This window comes from Mobula birostris, chromosome 6 (genome assembly GCF_030028105.1).
Source record: "Mobula birostris isolate sMobBir1 chromosome 6, sMobBir1.hap1, whole genome shotgun sequence".
NCBI lineage: Eukaryota > Metazoa > Chordata > Chondrichthyes > Myliobatiformes > Myliobatidae > Mobula > Mobula birostris.
In genome coordinates this window covers 77103390-77124422 of record NC_092375.1, presented here as the reverse complement: position 1 = coordinate 77124422, position 21033 = coordinate 77103390, and the positions used below count along the sequence as shown (strand labels likewise).

General features: G+C 42.0%; 1 protein-coding gene across 2 annotated transcripts in view; it reads right to left on the bottom strand.

Annotated features, from left to right (window-relative positions):
- The window catches only part of map3k15 (mitogen-activated protein kinase kinase kinase 15), a 150255-nt gene extending 129948 nt beyond the window's left edge, over positions 1-20307 (bottom strand). For both annotated transcript variants that reach the window (XM_072260696.1, XM_072260697.1), the window contains exon 1: positions 19842-20307. In XM_072260696.1, coding sequence (XP_072116797.1) covers positions 19842-20172 — 331 coding nt within the window. In that variant the 5' untranslated portion in view covers positions 20173-20307. The remainder of the gene's footprint in view (positions 1-19841) is intronic.
- Positions 20308-21033: the final 726 nt, after the last annotated feature.

The window sequence follows — 21033 nt, the reverse complement described above, 5'->3', positions numbered from 1 at the left end:
TGAATGATAATGACATATCTCACTAGGAGAATAGGCCAGCCTCCTGTGTGGCTTCCTGACTCTTTGAGACCTCCTTACCCTATCTTCAGCTCCTCCAGCTTCAACCATCCCTTGTGACCCTTCCTGTCTACTAGAGGGTGCGTCTCCCTGTCCACCACTCGTGACTTCTGGCAGCTCAGGCTCCCCTGCTCCATGACCCAGAGGATGGTGTGTCTTTGGAATTCTCTCTCAAAGAGGTTTTACAAACATGTATTCAAGACAATATCAAAATTCATTACTGGCAAAACCTAAACTGACTCAACATCAAAATATCACGGAGTATATTCTGGATGATATCGAAAAAGCCAATTTTTGGTATTTTCTTGCTAAAAGTTTCCAAGAATAAAATCCTGAAGTACAAGACCATTCATGATCCTACTGAGATCTTAACCATCTCATGATCTTAACCAAGAGGCCAAATGGCCATGTCCTGCTTCTGTTTCTCACATTCTTGTGTCTCCAGGGATTTTGATAAAAGATGGGGCAACAGAGTTACATTGTCAGTGAATAGAGGACAGCCTTGAGGTGTTAGGTGCCCTACTCCCATTTACTTCGGAAATAAACAAAGATTTGAGATTTCATGCACAGAATTGTGTCAATTTAAATTTCCTTATGGCAATATTTCTATTATCTTGTATTTTCTAATAAAATAGGAGGCCAAATCAACTCTAGTCTGTGCCAGCCCACACACAAATCAGAATGCCACAAATTATATTACGACCGATAGGACAATCCATGATAATCATCTGGATATAATAGTACAGAATAAACAAGCAAGAACAACTTATTTAATTGATATAGCCATTCCAAACACACATAACTTACAAATATCAATAAGTGAAAAACAACAGAAATATGCCGAATTAAAAGTGGAAATTGAAAGACTTTGGAGATTGAACAGGGTATACATTGCCCCAATATTAATATCTACAACTGCTGCCATCCCAAACGCACTCCACGATAGCATTAAACAATTAAGGCTACACAGTAATATCTGTGTACATCTCCAGAATGCCACAGTACTAAACACCACTAGAATAGTCTGAAAGTTCCTAGCAATTGACAAATGAGTGCTCTTGGCTATGCCTGTATCTCAGGTTTTACCAGCTTGAGCTGAGAAAAAATAAATAAGAAATAATAATAGCTACAACACACGCAAGTCACTACACAATAGCATTAAATAATTCTGTCTAATCAGCAATATTTATGTAAATCTCCAGAATGCCACAATATGAAACACCACCAGAATTAGTCTGAAAGTTTCTGGCAATTGAGAAATGGATGTACTTGGCCTTGCTTGTATCTCAGGTTTTACCAGCTTCAGCTGAGAAAAAAAATCAATAAATATTGAGAACGTGAGATGAAGAGTCCTTGAAAGTGAGTTCATAGGTTGTGGGAACAGTTCAGTGATGGGGCAAGCGAAGTTGAGTGAACTTATCCCCTCTGGTTTAAGAGCCTGGAGGGTGAGAGGTAATAACTGTGCCAAAATTTGGTGGTATGAATCCCAAGGTTCCTGTGCTTTCTTCCTGATGGGAGCAGCAAGAAGAGAACATGTCCTGGGTGGGTAGTGGGGGGGGGTGTTGCTTGACAAGGGATGTAGCTTTCCTGCGACAACGCTCCATGTAGGTGCGCTCAATGGTGGGGAGGGCTTTACATTGGCTCATTTGTCAATTGTGATGGACTGGGCCGTATCCACTACTTTTCCGTAGGATTTTCAGTTCAAGGGCATTAGTGTTTCCATATGAGGCTGTGATGCAGCCAGTCAATATACTCTCCACCACACATCTATAGAAGTTTATCAAAGTTTTAGATATCATTCTGAATTTTCACAAATTCTTACGGATGTAAGGTGCTGCTCTGCTTTCTTCATAATTGTATTTACATGCTAGGCCCAGGAGAGGTCCTCTGAAATGACAACACCTTTAACAGAGTGACCAAATAAATACACAATACTCCAAGTGTGGCCTTACCAAGTCCTGTGTAACTGCAACATAACATCACAACTCTAATGCTCAGTGCCCTGACTGATGAAGGCCAGCATGTCAAACTGCATTTTTCACCACTCTGCCTACCTGTGACATCACTTTCAGCAAATGATGTACTTGCACTCCTAAATCCTTCTGTACTACAACATTCCCCAGGGCCCTACCGTTCAATGTATCTCATTCCCTGGTCTGAGTTTTCAAAATGCAACACTAAACACTTATCCAAATTGAAAGCCAAACTTCAGCACACTTACCTAGTTGGTCAAGATCCCTCTGTAACTTTTGATAACTTGTTAAGTGTCTACAATACCACCTATACGTATTAGCGTTATCTACAAACTTACCAACTATGCCTTGTATATTCCCATCCAATTATTTAAATAACAAACGGCACATGTTCCAACACCAAACTCTGTGGTACACTCTCACTTCCAGGTCTTCAGTCTAAGAAACAACCTTCCACCATCACCCTTGGGTTCCTACTTTCAAACCAATTACGCATCCAGTTAGCTAGCTGTCACTGTATACCATACACTGTAACCTTCCAGATTAGCCTACAATGCAAGACCTTGTCAAAGGCTTGATTGAGTCCATCTAGAAAACTTCCACCATAGTCATCTATCCTTTTACCCAGTTTCCCACGAAGTTTGAGGATGCACTTGGTCAGACCCTATTCACACCACCTTCCTATCAACTCCCCAGACTTTCTACCACTCACCAACACACTTGAAACAATTTACGATAGACAGCCTTAGGGATGTGGAGAAAATGTGCAAACTCCTCGCAGAAAATAAAGGTCAGGGACAAATTCTGGTTGCTGGAGCTATGAGATAGCAGCTCTACTAGCTGTGCCACTGAACTGCCCAGCTCTCTGACAACACCGCACTTCCAGGTTGTGTAAATGTTGTAATGTTGACAATATATATAAATCATTCTTTTCCACCTCTTCATTATTTTCTGCTGTCTCACAGTGGCATTTTCTTCTGTGGTTCAACAAAACATTTAAAGTTGAGATAAGCAGTGGAAGCTAGTACAGTCAACAGTGTACTTTGAGTTTAATCATGTTGAGAAAAAGAGCACAAAGGATTTACACATCAAGGTTGCACATGGGAAAGCAAATTCTCAGAAACTCAGATGCAACTGTCACTTTATAATTAAATAATTTGTATCAGCAAGTCAACAAAAATTCCATTCCTTGGAGATGGCTTGACATTGGAAAGAGAAGCAACAGTAACTTGTAACCATGAGAAAGGAAATAGTTCTGACCTTAACGGAGGAGGTCAGCATCTTTGAGAAAGGAAGGAAAAAGGCACTTAGTGACCTAGAGTAACCAGCACTTAGAACATAGAGTTCAGGGAGCGCGCCAAAGAAGTGGCTTCAGCCTTTGGAATGAAAACCTTTCAAAACAAGTTTATAGCCCAATAAAAAAGACAGTACATTTCCCTAAAAGGTAAAAGCTCCATGTGAGGTTAGGTAACCTATGTTAACAGTGAGCCAAGATATAAGTCTTAAACAAATTCAAGAAAAATCCATGGAACTGAGTAGTTATAGCCACAGTAGATTACAAATAAATAAAAGGTGTCTTGATAAATGAGAACTATGCATTGTTTCAGTCTGCAGAATGAAGAGAGCCAGAAATAAATAACAAGTAACTGATAAGTAATATGGAGATTTTGTCCATATTTTACAAAATGGCAATGGACAAAATATAGGGATTTATGATAGATAAATCTCCAGCACCTGATAATTTCCATCCCAGGGTGTTAAAAGAAAAGAGGTGGATAAATTAAAGGCATATTGGTAATCCTTATTTTCAAATACACTACTTCCAGATATGAAAAATTAGTAATGCTGGCCAACTATGACAGACAGTGAAGAAAGAAGAAAATTATCTTAATATTAGCTTTTGAGAAATTCTGAAACTTAGAATCCAAAACCAAGAAAAAAAAGGTTCAAGCAGATAAAAGTTGGAAATCCAAAGCATCAATCAGGTCTCAACAATCTCATTTGATTCAGTTCAGCACAGCTTGAAATTATTTTAGGCGATTTTGAAGTCAGATTCAAATGTTCACCTTTACCAATAAACTCAATTCCAGCTAGGTTAATAACACGGCTGCAGGAATCAACTTCCAAATACATTAAGCAATATATTTTGCAGGAAAGGTGTAAGGATTGTCATATCTTGAAATTTTTCAGCTATTAGCCAAATTAATTCAGCCTGATGTAATTGTGACGCAGCTGGATGCCCCAGTGATCATCCATACCTGTCATACAGGCAGAGTAAAGTTGGCATTTTGTGTGCATCCAAAACAACAGTCCCACGCATTAACATTTCCATGCTCGTTCTTATTTTGGGAGGTGGGAGCTAACCCAATTTAACTGCAGGGATCCTTGAACTAAACACCCCCACCCTTCAGCCAAATTACAGTGAAAGGAGTCTTGCTTTGGCCAGAAATTAGAGAATTAACCTCCTTCTCCCAACTCCGTCTCCTTGTCTAACAAAGGATGCAAGCTATGTACAAGCCCCACTCCCTCATTTTGGAGAATGCCTGCAGCCTAACCTAGCCAGTGTAGTTTCAGGTGTATATAGGATCAAAATGATCCTATATAAAGCAGAAATACAACTCTACTCACCCTGTGGATGGCAGAAGCCAGTTCACAAAAGGTTGACACAAGATATTATTACCAATTATCACAGCAAATAGATGAGTGGCAAATAGCAGGAAGTTTATACTAGCTTCGCCAGATATACCAGAATGAAACAGGGATCCAACGGTTAAATTACAAGGATAGTTGGATAAGCATAATGAGTTTAGAAGGTTGGGATTTGATATTAATAACCTGTGTAAAGTAACAAAGGGATTCAATCAGTTAGATACTGAAAAACTGCTTTTATTTTCTGGTAGCATAATACAGTTGGGGGGGGTGGTGAAATATGACTACTTTGTGTATCTTCCAGAACAGGCACAAGGAGCATAATTAATACATACTCCTTCCTCCTGCAATCCTTCTGAACATTAGAATATGTAATTTGGGCTCCCAAAGTACATCTCTCTACATATATTTTCAAAGTAAATTTATTATCAAAGTACATATATGTTACCATAAACAACCCTGAGTTTTGCTTTCCTATGGGCATACTTAGTAAAGTCAAGAAACATAATAGAATGAATGGAAAACCATGTTCAACAGGACAAACAATCAATGTTCAAAAGACAACAAACTGCACAAATACAAAAAAAGAGTAATAAATGAATGAGCAATAAATATCAAAAACATGAGATGAAGAATCCTTGAAAGTGAGTCCGTAGGTTGTGGGAACAGTACAGTGATGGGATGAGTAAAGTTATCCCCTCTGGTTCAAGGGGCTGATGATTGATAAGTATTCCTGAATCTGGTGGTGTGAGTCCTAAGGCTCCTGTACCTTCTTCCTGATGGTAGTATCGAGGAGAGAGCATGACCCTGGTGGTGAGGCTCCCTGATGATGGAGGCTGCTTTCCTGAGACAATGCTTCACGTAGACGTGCTCAATGGTGGGAAGAACTTTACCCATGATGGACTGGGCCGTATCAACTACTTACTGTAGGAATTTCTGTTCCATACTAGGCTGTGATGCAACCAGCCAATAGACTCTTCACCACACCCCTACAGAAGCCTGTCGAACTTTTAGACGTCATGTCGAATCTTCACCTACTCCTAAGGAAGTAGAAATGCTGCCTTGCTTTCTTCGTAATTGTATTTATGTGCTGGGTCCAAGATAGACCCTTTAAACTGATAACACCAAAGAATTTAAAACTGCTGACTCTCTCCACCTCTGAACTCATCCCACAACCCCCCCCCCCACCTGCCACCACCCGATGAGGTCTAACCTCCAGTTTCCCCCTCCTGAAGTCAATACACAGCTCCTTGGTATTGCTGACATGGAGTAAGAGCTTGTTCGTGCGGCACCATTCAGCCAGATTTTCAATTTCCCTCGTATAGGCTGATTCATCACCACCTTTGATTTGGCCAACAACATCTAAAAGTTATGTGCAGGAGTTTAACATTTGGTCAGATTTGGAAGGCCATATAGTTAAATCCTCAATGCTACAGGGTGAGAAGCTACATGCAGGTCTGCAACTTCACTTTATTCGTTTGCTAGACAACTATTGGTGGAGGACACATGACTGCCTGCCATTAACTCTCTTACCCATCCCTGAGGCATAGTCCCATGTCTGTATGGAACTGCATCAAGTGGCAGCTAAAACACATTCTCAATTCGGAATTATTGATGAAGACGGCTTCTTGTGAATAGGATTTTGCACATCTCACTAAAATTACGCTTGTATCACAATGATTACCCAGGGTACAAAATGGGATGTGTATATTTTTTCGTAACAGTTCTATTAATGTTTTCATGTACAGTTCCTGATATATTATAGGAATAAAACAAGTGGAAACCCAACACACCTAGGTTTACTCCTGACCACTCTTTAACCTCCTTAGTTAATAAATGGACTAGTTCTCAGCTCCCAGAGACCAACTGATGATTACAGGAAAGAGTTTTCACAAACATGCTGATTGATGCTCAAAAGACTTATACAATTTCAATAGATAAGTTTACTGTATTATAGATAAGTGCCAAAGTAAATGAAAAACAAGATTTATGCTTTAAAATAAATTGATTTAAGTTAGCACCTTCAAAATGACATCATGTTTCTTTTTATTTTAGCTATCAAATCAAAGAGGTACATCATACAAATAGGCTATTCAGCCCTCTAGTTCAGTGCTGACCATAAATCATTTATTTACACTAATCCCATTTATTTCCCTCACACTCCTATCAACTCCAACTGTCTACTGCTCACCTACAAACTAAAGGCAGTTTACATGGCCAACTAACCTACCGGCCTGCACAGTTTTTGGATGAGTGGCAATAATGGAGTGCTCAGAGGAAATCTATATGGTCACAGGGAAACGCCACACGAACTGGACAGGAGGTCAGAATTGAACCTAAATTAATGGTGCTTTGAGACAGCAGCTCTATCATCTGCACTGCCCAAAGCATTTGGTTGAGAAGTTGCCATATCATAGTCCAAGATTATCCTGCACCTACTTTCCCAGACACTCTGTTAACGACCTTGATGACCTTATCACAGTCGGTGCCATCCTCTAGACAGTACTTGCATTCAGCTCTGTGGAAATGTTAGAGTAAAGCAGATACAATTAATGCAGTAACTGGAATCCTTGAAGAAACCTTTGGAGAGAAGGGGACAACGCCTTCCTTTGTCAACATTACGTTAATAATTAAATAATGTTTTACACAAATGCGGATTTGATGCCTTACAACCAGAAATGTCCCCAACATTTTCCTTATTGTGATGTTATGGATCATGAAGACATCATTTAAATATTGTAGAAATTCCAGGAAAACACTCAAACGAAACTCAGCAAGGTTCTCCCCTTCAATCTGCGGAAACAAAGTCTGACAAATACTCAGTGCTGTTGCACTTAAAACCATGGAGACATTCTGACATTTATGTACAAAAGAGTGAAGATAATGCATGATATTGCTCATCTCTGACTATACTCTGTATTGATCTGCAGAATGAGGCATCTGAGAACACTTCAATAATTATTTAATTATAAAAATAATTATTTTTGATGATGAAGGATTTAGAACAGCCAGCAACTATTCAGAAACATCACACGATGACACTTGGAGACTGTCACAGATTCATTGAGTTATACAGTAGGGAAACTAGCCCTGCCCCCCCTCCCCCAAGTTAAATTAAAATGCCTTCCTAAGCTAATCCTATTTCCCTCCATTTGGCCCATTTCCCTCTAAAATTCTCCTACCTACATGTTCAAATGTTTAAATATTGTAGCTATACCTGCCTTTACAACTTTTGCCAGCACTTGTTTCATATGCCCACAATCTTTGAAAAATTTGCTCCTTTCATCTCTCCTATCTCACCTTAATTCTACGTCCCCTGCCTTCGGAAGACAATTGTGGCTACCTATCCGATCTATATCCTTCATAGTTTTCTAAACCTCTATAAGGTCACCCCCTCAGCCTCCTTCACTCCAGGGAAAACTGGCCTAGCCTGTCGAGCCTGTCCTTATAACTCAAGCCTTCCAGTCCAGGCAACATTCCTGTGAATATTTTCTGTACTATCTCCAGCTCTACCACATTCATCTTCCAGTATGGGCACCAGAATTTCACACAATATTACTAAGAACCCTGCCATTAACCTTGTACTTCACCTTCAAGTCTGATCTGCCAAAGTGGATCACAACACACTTTTTCCAAATTGAACTTTACCTGCCACTCTTCAGCCCAGTTCTACATACTGACTACATCCCATAGTAACGTGGACAACCATCCAGACTATGCACAACACCTCCAACCTCTGTGTCATCTGAAAGCCTATTAATCCACCCCTCCATGTCTTCATCCAAATCATTTATAAAGATCACAAAGAGTACGGGCCCTACAACAGATCCCTGCAGAACACCAACCTCCAGATAAAATATTCTCCAACCACTATCACCCTCTGCATTCTGGGAGCAGGGCAATTCTGAATCCATGTTGTAAATTTTCCACCAATCCCATAACTCATGACCCTCTGAATGGGCCTACCATGAGAAACCTTGTCAAATGCCTTACTACACCACATTTACTACGCTACCTTAAATTAGTTTGTCATCCCAATAAATCTTAATCAGGCAGTGGGTGAATTTTAAAAACACTCAAAACTGAGTGTCCCATCCAAGTTAAAACTAGACATCCTATCCAAATATTAAAGGACAGAGGTGCATCATAGTTGCAGCACATATCATTCACACTGTGAGAATAATGTCAAAACATGGGATAGAGTGGACTCCAAGTCTATCCAAATATTGCATCAAGGGATAGAAGAGATGGACAGACGAAGAAGTAAATACATCACCACCAGTGTCCTCCAGATACTCTCAGAAAATATTAGGTCCAGAAAGCTAGGTATCAAGCTCCAAGGACACAGATACAGTCTGAAAGAAGTTCAAAGACCTCACATGCATTCAGTGAACGCATTCAAACCCCACATCTTATCAACTGTCACATAAATCTCAGATACTGGTCCCTGCAGGCCACCAACATTGTGATCATATAACACTGGGTTTGAGTCCCAATTGTTGGTAAACAATCTCACACACATAGCACTGTCACAAGACCGGCAGCCGTGAGTCTAAGCTTACACACACTACAAGCTGTTTGGCAAGGATTCCACACGACATTGGCTTCTACTCTGGCAGCATCTTGACTTCAGAGTTCAGAGTTCAGAGTTTTTGTCTTTGTTTTCAAGCCCTTCAACTCCTCTTCATCTCTGATTTTGAATATTTGAGACCAGGCTAGAAACCTATTTGGGATGCCCCTTAGAATCCCTATCTGGGATTCCACTTAGAGAATGGATCAGCAATGGGGAATCAGTCTTTAAAATATGGAACTAATGGACGGTAAACTTGGAGAAGTAACAGTTTGGAATAGGCCTTTCTCCAATTGCAAAGCTCTATATCCTAAGACTGCTAATGAACAGCCAAATTGAGGTTTCATTTATTTTATTTTCACATAGTTTGGCCTCCTTATAAAATTAACATGTACTTTTAGCTTGAATTAAGTCTGTTATGCAAAAAAAATAAACTGTATGTCTCAACAATGGAAAGTTGGATGTTAACTGTTCACAGGCTTCTGCATTTCACGATGACCAATAAAATATTGAAAGAAAGTCCAAAATTAATTAAGCAGATTGAGAAGGGGAAGGTCATTTCTTCAGCAGTTTGAACGGGGCACGACTGCGCAAGTGCGTGAAGGTCGGCCTGTGAGACAGCGGGAGAGTTTAAAAAGCGAGCGGATTAACGGAGCGGGCATTGTCGGAGCAGGCGACGGAGTAGTGGGAGACAGAGTAGGAAGGCTTTAGCTCCAGAGGCTTCAGCGAGCAGAGGCTGAGGACGAGCTTGCACCCAGTGAGGTAAGGCCGGGTAAGTTCCTTTAATTAATCCAATTAACTTAGAAGTAGGTAATGGAGGCAGCAGTTAGGGCAGTCGAGTGCTCCATTTGCAGTATGTGGGAAGTCAGGGCGAGCACAATTGTCCCTGATGACTACACCTGTAAAAGGTGCATTCAGCTGCAGCTCCTGACAAACCGAGTCAGGGAACTGGAGCTGGAGCTGGATGAACTTTGGATCATTCATGAGGCAGAGGCAGAAATAGACAGGAGTTACAGGGAGATAGTCACCCCTAAAAGTCAGGAGACAGGTAGCTGGGTGACTGTCAGGAGAGGGAAGGGCCATTCCCATCAATAATAAGTATACCGTTTTGGATATGTTGGTGGGGACAACCTACCGCGGCAAGTTGCAGTGGTTGTGTCTCTGGCACCGAGACTGGACCCTCAGCTCAGAAGGGAAGGAGGGAAAAGAGGAGAGCATTAGTGATAGGGGATTTAATAGTTAGGGGGACAGATAGGGGGTTCTGTGGAAGATATCAAGAATCCCGGATAGGAAGGAGGTGGTCCTGCAAAGAGAATTTAGGGAGTTAGGTGCAAAGTTGAAGGACAGGACCTCCAGGGTTGCATTCTCAGGACTGGTACCCATGCCACATGCTAGTGAGGCTAGAAATAGGAAGATAATGCAGTTAAATACGTGGATAAGGTGTTGGTGCAGGAGGGAGGGCTTCTGGACAATTGGGCCTTGTTCCAGGGAAGGTGGGACCTGTTCCGACAGGACGGGTTGCACCTGAACTGGAGGGGGACGAACATCCTTGCGGGAAGGTTTGCTAGTGCTGCTCCGGGGGGTTTAAACTAGATTTGCAGGGGGAGGGGAACCAGAGTGTTAGAGCAGATAGTGAGGTGGAGGAGGATAAAGGTTATGCGAGAACTGCAAGTATAGTGCATGGAGTAAAGCCAGATCTAACATATAAAGAGGGTTTGAGGAAAGAGAAACAGAGTAAGGTAGAAGGGCTAAAGTGCATGTACTTCAATGCAAGAAGCATCAGGAACAAAGGTGATGAACTGAAAGCTTGGATGCATACATTGAATTATGATGTAGTGGCCATTACAGAGACTTGGCTGGCACCAGGGCAGGAATGAATTCTCAATATTCCTGGATTTCAGTGCTTTAAAAGGGAAAGAGAGGGGGGAAAAGGGGAGGAGTGGTGGCATTACTGGTCAGGGATACTATTACAACTACAGAAAGGGTGGGTAATGTAGCAGGATCCTCTTTTGAGTCAGTATGGTAGAAGTCAGGAACAGGAAGGGAGCAGTTACTCTATTGGGAGTATTCTGTAGGCCCCCTGGTAGCAGCAGAGATATCGAGGAGCTGTTTGGGAGGCAGATTTTGGAAAGGTGCAAAAATAACAGGGTTGTTATCATGGGTGACTTTAACTTCCCTAATATTGATTGGCTCCTTATTAGTTCCAATGGCTTTGACGGGGCAGAGTCTGTTAAGTGTGTCCAGGACGGATTCCTGTCACAGTATGTGGACAGGCCGACTAGGGGGAATGCCATACTAGATGTAGTATTAGGTAATGAACCGGGTCAGGTCACAGATCTCTCAGTGGGTGAGCATCTGGGGGACAGTGACCACCACTCCCTGGCCTTTAATATCATGGAAAAGGATAGAATCAGAGAGGACAGGAAAATTTTTAATTGAGGAAGGGCAAATTATGAAGCTATAAGGCTAGAACTTGCAGGTGTGAATTGGGATGATGTTTTTGCAGGGAAATGTACTATGGACATGTGGTTGATGTTTAGGGATCAAGGACAGTCAGCATGGCTTTGTGAAGGGCAGATAGTGTCTAACAAGCCTGATAGAGTTCTTTGAGGCGGTGACCAGGCATATATATGAGGGTAGTGCAGTGGATGTGATCTACATGGATTTTAGCAAGGCATTTGACAAGGTTCCATATGGCAGGCTTATTCAGAAAGTCAGAAGGCATGGGATCCAGGGAAGTTTGGCCAGGTGGACTCAGAATTGTCTTGCCTGCAGAAAGCAGAGGGTTGTGGTGGAGGGAGTCCATTTGGATTGGAGGGTTGTGACTAGTGGTGTCCCACAAGGATCTCTACCTTTCGTGATTTTTATTAATGACTTGGATGTCGGAGTAGATGGGTGGGTTGGCAAGTTTGCAAATGACACAAAGGTTGGTGGTGTTGTAGATAGTGTAGAGAATTGTCAAAGATTGCAGAGAGACATTGATAGGATGCAGAAGTGGGCTGAGAAGTGGCAGATGGAGTTCAACCTGGAGAAGTGTGAGGTGGTACACTTTGGAAGGACAAACTCCAAGGCAGAGTACAAAGTAAATGGCAGGATACTTGGTAGTGTGGAGGAGCAGAGGGATCTCGGGGTACATGTCCACAGATCCCTGAAAGTTGCCTCACAGGTGGATAGGGTAGTTAAGAAAGCTTATGGGGTGTTAGCTTTCATAAGTCGAGGGATAGAGTTGAAGAGTCGCGGGGTAATGATGCGGCTCTATAAAACTCTGGTTAGGCCACACTTGGAGTACTGTGTCCAGTTCTGGTCGCCTCACTATAGGAAGGATGTGGAAGCATTGGAAAGGGTACAGGGGAGATTTACCAGGATGCTGCCTAGTTTAGAGGGTATGCATTATGATCAGAGATTAAGGGAGCTAGGGCTTTACTCTCTGGAGAGAAGGAGGATGAGAGGAGACATGATAGAGGTGTACAAGATATTAAGAGGAATAGATAGAGTGGATAGCCAGCGCCCCTTCCCAAGGGCACCACTGCTCAATACAAGAGGACATGGCTTTAAGGTAAGGGGTGGGAATTTCAAGGGGATATTAGAGGAAGGTTTTTTACTCAGAGAGTGGTTGGTGCGTGGAATGCACTGCCTGAGTCAGTGGTGGAGGCAGATACACTAGTGGAATTTAAGAGACTACTAGACAGGTATATGGAGGAATTTAAGGTGGGGGATTATATGGGAGGCAGGTTTTAAGGGTCAGCACAACATTGTGGGCTGAAGGGCCTGTACTGTGCTGTACTATTCTATGTTCCATGTTCTATTAAAAATAACCGGAAGACTTTACATGGAGGAATTATAATCTGTTGTCAGTTCTGAACTAACAAAGAGCTGGCTTCTTCTTATATCCTATACGCTATACAAAACACCATCTTATTTCTAATTGTTTGTTCCCTCAAGTGTAGGCCCCCCCCCAACTTGTCATCCATCTGACATTTCTGGAATGTGCACCTGCTAAGTGGTGGAAAAGAACAGCACAGCACAAAGCCCTCCTGCATATCGCAATACATTTTTCTTTTGTCCCTAAACAATATGTATCAATGAGAATATTACTCCAGTTTCTCTATTTCATAAATGCAAACCAATTCCAAGTATTTACAGTAGTCACCCTGGTTGCTCATTGGCAGATTCTTTTCATCTGAGAAGTGGGATATGGAAGGAACAAAGACCATTTCCATGCCATTCTGCCAAATATTCAAATCCTTTATGACACTGCACATGCTGCTGTGTTGGCCTACATTTAACCGGTAACCAAGATGACATTAAAATTTATTAATTTCAGTGATGTTTGTGGAGCTGTGCTGCTCCGTAAAGCCAGTGCCACCTTTCGCTACATTCTGTTAGTCCCTGCAGAGTAGAAAAACTTCATTGGTTGGAATGTCCTAAAATTGTGCAAAGTGCAATTTTGTCATATAATCAAGTGGAATCCAAAACAAAGCTACTTCCTCACCTGCCCCACTTCACAAAAAAATCTCTCAAACTGTTTCATAAAACCATTATTTGAAAGACAAAGCTGCAGGCCATTTGAGGCACAGCAAAGTTCTCCTTATTCCCTGTTGCATCACAAATCAACATCAAGCTAGAACCTTCCCAAATTTCAGGTCCATAATATTAGCCTCGATCCTTCCTCTAGCCTCTCTCTTGACTATTTATGGACATTGGTGTCTGCCCACACAATACTAAACCCTGTGCTTGCCTACTCCAGCAGCAAACCCCATGATCCAAAGCAAACACTCCTTGGATTGGACCAATAGACTGCAATGCACCAAGAGCTGTACATTGAAAAACAAACTGATGGTGACTGGAGTCCTCATGTAAAACATGTCTCAGACATGGTTTAATTTTTTAAATTGTAAAAAGTTTATGTACCTCCTGTTATTTTATCCCCAGAAACAAATATCCTGACTACCCTCGCTATTTACCACAATAAATAAAAATTAATATTACTTTGACACAGTTTTGTTCACAACTCAATGAGGAAGACTAATGTTGGTGGCATTGGTTGAGCCATTAATGCTGCTAGGTCTCAGAGAGAACGCTTTTTTCTTCAATATTAGCCTAGCAAGTGATGCAGGTGTAGCATCCCATTCAAAATTTATCCATTTCAGAACTGTGGGAATTGTGCCATTATTGCTGTTAACTACTGCAGTGTTAGCTAGTACAGTTGTCATACTCTAATCACGCAGTGACACAATTAAGATGTGGTGTCCAATCGGGTAAAGTTCAGAATCTGCTCACTTAAATCATCTTGGCTGCATTACTCTAGCACGGCCCAACCGAGATATCACTGCCCCAAATTATGCAACTTCAGGGAGAGTCAGGTTTTGCCTAAGATATTATGACATCATAACTTTCCCCTTTATTGATTGCAGCACTTGAGTTTGGACTTAAACAATAAGCAATTGACCATGATCATTAATCCATAACAAAAATGGCAGAAGCAAACCAAATGATAAAGAAGTTTAGACAGTACAGTGTGGAGTATCTGGAATATGGATTTATACCTACACACTGCAACTAACAGCAGCCGCCATTGTGTTTGTAGTGTGAAACTGTATTTTTTTTTCAAATGAAGCAATGAAACCTTCCAGGCTTCTTGAATATTTGAAGAGAATACACTCTGATAAAGCAAACAAAAACTTGGCTTATGTATTTTCAGTCACTTCATCATGAAAACTTTCAGGAACAAGAAACAAAACATGTTTGTCTGCACTTCACAACAAAATGTTTCATACATTTTCTTTGCTCATTGATAAATCTGGAGAGCCTCATACGATTGGAGAAAAACTGATTCTGTCAGCAGGAAGGGATGCTCTGTGTATGGTTTTGCATAAATCACCAGATTAAATAATTAAACTGATTCCGCTCAACAATAACTCCGTTCAAAGACAAATAGATGAAGTGTCTGAAAGTGTGGAGGACACATTTTCCATCATAATTAGGACCACAGGATTTGCTCTGCAGTTGGATGAGTCAACTTTGCAAGGTAACGAATGTTTGCTTCTTAGTTATCTTTGTTTCATAAAGCCGTAATGAACATCAGGTGAAGCAATGAAGTAGTGAATAGTTGGGCTACTAAGGTATGTGCTAAAATTGTTGATGAAAGTAGCTTTTGCTGTTAAATAAATAGATCATTTTATTTGTAGCTTTATAAAGATTTGAATAATTTTTACAATTATTTGTCTCCGTTTTGAACTTGCAGTTCCTACTTTCTTTCACTTCGCATTGTAAAACAAAATTCTTCATAGTTTTTATGTAATGCCCAAAAGGGGGAGGGGGCACTGGGGATGTGGTCTGGGAGCCAAGAGGGTAGAAACCCAAAAAGGTTTGGGAACCACTATTCCAACTTATCAATACAGAAATCATAATTCCGCTTGACATTATTGGAGGTAGGGATGGAATTATATTTCCTAGACAATGGTCAATAATCACAACTTTCCATATCGTTACACCACATCATCCACATGTACATCTAGAAATGCAAGTTGAAGAATAACTTGTATGTTTATTTATTTACTCCCCACCCACCACCCCATATAAACTTCATGAGAGTAAATTGTATTCTTCATCTCAAACTTTTGGGCTCTATAAGCCATCATAATTCTATAATTCGTGAGCTCTATAAGAATGGATTTCCATAATCCAAATGGCCATAACACAGGAGTTACCTGTAATAGCAATTTATAATTCTCCTAATACACTCTCACTTTCTCTCTGTCCTCCTGTGCACTAACAGATAATACACCAATTCTTTTCGCTGTTGACCCTTTGAAAATTTCTGACCTTTCCGTTTTGGGTGTTTGCAAGTGTATACCGGTCAACTACAGTTCTCAGCCTCTCTTGCTGCACCTCGGCCACAATACACTGATTTGCTATCGGTACTTCCAAAACCAAGTTAACATCATGCAAGCCTTCAGACCCAACACCTCCCCTATCACCTCCACGTCACAACATAATTTACCCTCAAGGCATCGACTTCCATCCGGTTCAGGCCATTCAGCAGCTCCTGAACTCTGGAGATGCTATAACCAGCGCAGCCTTTCCCAAGTTCTGCTTACTCTCGTGCACCACTCAACCGCTGAAATAGCACATGAAAAACATCCCACGTTCTACCTTCCCAATGGTAATATTACTGCTGTTGTCCCAACAATGATGAGCTGCTGCCTTATATCATGGAGTATTAAGGACAGATTTCATTCTGCCACATCCACATTAGGCATTTTGCCCATTTCAACAAATCACAGAGCTGGTTGCTACTGAGTGCTGCAACTACCCATTGCTCAGAAAACAAAATGTCACTATAGCCTTAGTAGTCCATATCCAAACTGCTCACAAGTGAATGGTCAACGCTCCAGGACATCTCACCCTGATCTGCATTTATAGTTTTCTTTTGCTGCAACTCTTAACAGCTTTACTGCTCCTGATTCCACCCACACCCCCCCATATGCTAGCACCATGAACACCTTCTTCTTAAGTAACTCCCATTGTACTGCAGTGATTGGTTCAATTGCCCCTCACAATAAAGTTTAAATATTCACAACACCTGCCGGTACATCCTTCAAAACTCAACTCTGCAAACACACAACTTAAAATACACTCTTAATGCTAGTTCTTTCTTCACTCACATTACAAACTCACCCCTGGGGGGTGCTAAACTTGGCTCCGTACAGTTGGATCTACTTTCAACCACGTGCACCTGTTGCATTGACTCAACTTCTAGCTTTTCTCCACTCTACCAGAGCTGCCATTCTATCATTTCTCTCATCTTATGATGCAAACTGTGTGTTCCTCTGCAGCTAAGCTCTCCTCAGAATCCATCTGAACTGGTGTCTGGCCATCACAGCCTGCACCATAATCACATCTTGTTTCACACAGAGAGACATAGTTGACCTCACCATACCCACGTCCCTCAGGAACATCAGCTCTCACCTTTCTCAGACAGAGATACAGTCCACTTTGCTTTGTTCACATTGTTGTCAGTGTCAGTCCTAGTCTGGCTAAATTGCTAAGTTTTAGACTTCCTGAAATTTCTAGAGAACATCTGAACAGTGCAATGTTTCAACCCAAAGCATTGACACTCCTTTCCTCCTACAGATGCTTCTCAATACTCTGTGAGTTCCTCCAGCATTTTGTTTGTGCACCAGTGACCTTCATGGGTAAAGCCAACATCTCCAATGGTTCTTGGATCACTACCCAAAATAAACTCTAAAGCACACAGTTTTTTTTAATCTCAATCCAATTGTTATCCATGATAAGTACTTGGACTCATCTATATGTACTGGCAGCCGAACAGTCCATATATTGCTCCAGCATTGGTTTCTATACCACATTACTGTAGACCATTAAAAATTATTTGAGATCCAAAAGCAAAGCTGGCATGATGTCTTCAACTGAGAAAGTGTTTACTGACATGTAGCTGATAACTCCCACTCTAGCTGTACAACAAACCCCGTTTAATATATCCAATTCAACCTCTTCATTCCCCACTCTCAGGCATAGATAGTATCTTTATTGGAACATCTCAATCTCAGCTTTCTAGTTTTTGGCAACTTTCTTGAACTGATATACCATGGATACCTTGCACAAATTTGCCTCTTGACTTGAGGCAGACAGAACTACTGCCTTTACCTGTAATCATCTTCCTGAGAGAGATGCACTCCATGCATTTAAGTCTACTGACAACTGAAACACCCATTTGGCTGACATGATTATATTGAGGTAGGGTAGGTTCTATGTCACAGCCTTCCTACCCTCAGCATTCATGTGAGCTACAGTTTCCTCACCAAAATAATGTGAGAGATCAATGAGTCTATCTGGATTACAAAGAAGCCATTGCCATCCATTTGGGGCTTCTCCCCATCAGCACCTGATGAGAAATATATCATGTTCTTCTATACTACTAACCATTCTGTGTTCTCCCTCAGCCATCAGACCCAGCATGGCAGCATTGTTTGCTTGAATTTCCCCACTTGCCAGTTTATTTTCTTGGTTGTGGAGGCCAAGTCTCTGGATGTTTTCAAGAAAGAGATAGATAGAGCTCTTAAAGATAGTGGAATCAAAGGTTATGGAGATAAGGCAGGAACTGGATTCTGATTGTGGATGATCAGCCATGATCACAGTGAATGGCGGTGCTGGCTCGAAGGGCCAAATGGCCTACTCCTGCACCTATTGTCTATTGTCTATTTTGTAGTGCCTGGTCTCACCAAACCTGGAAGTTACAGCTTTCAGCCAGTGCCTTTAACCTGATAACATAGTCAACGACCATCTCTTCTGGTCCCTGGTAACACATGGCCAACACACAACTCAGCAGAATCTCTGAAGACACTGAATATGAACAACTTATCAATACTCTCAGCTTCCTTGATTGGGACTTGATCCATGTCTGGTGGTGCTGATAAACTCAGCGTTATTTTCTACTTCTCTGCCCTATCCCACACTAGTGGCAGGGTTTGCAGGCCATTACTTCCTACAAGCAAAACCTAACCTTGTGAACGGCTGTGATGCTGCACTCCCAGATGAGCTCAACATCTTTTATGCACGCTTCAAAACGAAAAATAAAGTTATACCTGTGCGAATCCCTGCCACATCTACTGACCCTCTGATGTCTGTCTTAGAGGCCAAAGTCAGAACATCTTTCAAGAGGGTGCACATTCACAACGCATCAGGCCCTCATTGTGTAACTCGTAGGCCACTAAAAAACCCGTCCCAACTAAGTTCTTCAAGGACATCTTCAGTCTCTCACTGCTGCAGCTGGCGGTTCCCACCTGCTTCAGAAGGACAACGGCCATACCAGTGCCCGACGACAGCACGGTGATCTGCCTCAATGCCTATCACGCTACTGCATTCACATCTACTGTGATGAAGTGTTTTCAGAGGTTGGTCGCGGCTAGAATCAGCTTCTGCTTAAGCGAGGACCTGGACCCGCTGTAGCTGCCTATTGCTACAATAGGTCTACAGCGGATGCAGTCTCACCGGTTCTGCACTCGGCTTTGGGTCACCTGTACAATGGCAATAGCTACCTATGTCAGAGTGCTGTTCATTGATTACAGCTCAGCCTTCCACACAACTATACTCTCAGTTCGAATTAACAAGGTCCACAAGTTGGGCCTCTGGACCTCCCTTTGCAACTGGATCCTTGACTTCCTCATGAGAAAAATACAGTCATTGCACAGAGGCAATCGCATCCCATCAACACTGGCACTCCAGTTCTACAGAAGTGCCGTGGAGAACATCCTAACTCGTTGCATCGCCGTCTAGTATTGAGCGGACATTTCACAGGATCGGAAAAAGTTGAAGAGGATTGTAAACTCAGCCAGCTCCATCATAGGCACTAGCCTCCCAGCAAAATGTTTTGTATTAGATTTGACAGTTTTTCGGTGAATAAGTTAACATTTTCATAAAAGTATTTGTTTCAATATTTTTAATTTTAGTAATAAAATACTTTATTACAAAGTCATGCACTAGTTGCAATCGTAAAAAAAATGAAATATTTACGCTGTAAAAGGATGAATGGCCATTTTTTTTTTGTTAACGCAAGTTTCCTTACTAACCTGCATTGTAGAACGAGTCGAGGACCATCGCCTCCCCGAAGTCGAGTTTCCCAAAAGGGAAGATGGTGAGCTCGGTGTCCACGCTCCGGCACGCCCGTTCCAGACACTGCAACGCTCCCCACTCCGTGCTCTGCGGCTTGGCCGTCTCGTTGAGCACGCAGACCGCTTGCAGACACCGCGACCGGGACAACGCCGCGACCTCGGAGCCGGAGCCGAAGCCGAAAGCCGCCTGCCGCTGACCGGCTTCTCCTTTGCCGCCCGCCTGCTGCCCGCACACTGTCCCCTGACCCGTCTCTGACCGGAGGCTGCGGGACGAGTAGTTTCTGTTCATCTCTGTTCAAAGTAAAAACCAGGGTTTTCAGGGTCCACTCATTCACAGTACAAGTGCCGGTCCGATGTGGAAGGAGTAGCGTCGAAATACAGATGAGCTGACCTCCGTATAGCCTGGACGTACAGAGTGCAGCACCCCCTGTCACCGGGTTGGAATCATGCTGACATCCAGCTAGTGGCAGTGAAACTTCTTCCTTCATCTAAACTAACACTTGGCTACCTTTCCGTTTCTTACTCGCTCTTGGGTTAATCCAGCTTCCTCTTAAAGTGCACCAAAAACAGAATTACTGAAAACTCTCAGCAGGCCAGGTGACACCTGTAGAAAAAAAAGCCAACACTTTGGGTAACACACGTAAACTGAGGCGGGCATTAAATGTAAAACGTTATCAGCAATGGTCGACAAATATGTGCAGACTCTTAAAGTATTTTCCAGCCTTTAGACCTGAAAGGTTTTTCCATTCTGTTTCTCTTTCCACAGATGCTGCCAAATCTCCTGTATTTCTGGCATTTTCTGCACTTATTTCTGATTTCCGCAGTCCTTTGGATTTTGTTTTTTTTAAACATACCTATGCTTAGAGGTTAATAAGAGTTTTGTATTAAGAATTAACTATGTTATAGTATCTCCTCATTCTCGTCTGACTCTGAAATCTTACTGGTGGTACAAAGTCTTGCTGAACCTTGTTGCTTAAAACAAATGGCACCATCTAGCTGGATGTCAGCATGAGACTAAATCAGGGGTTCCTAACTTGTGGTCCACCTTTAATGGTAGCGGTCCATGGCATAAGAAAGTTTGGGGACCTCAAAAGCCAGTTTCATTGCCAGATCTCAGACTGCTGGTGCAGAAGGAAGATGGATTTTGGTA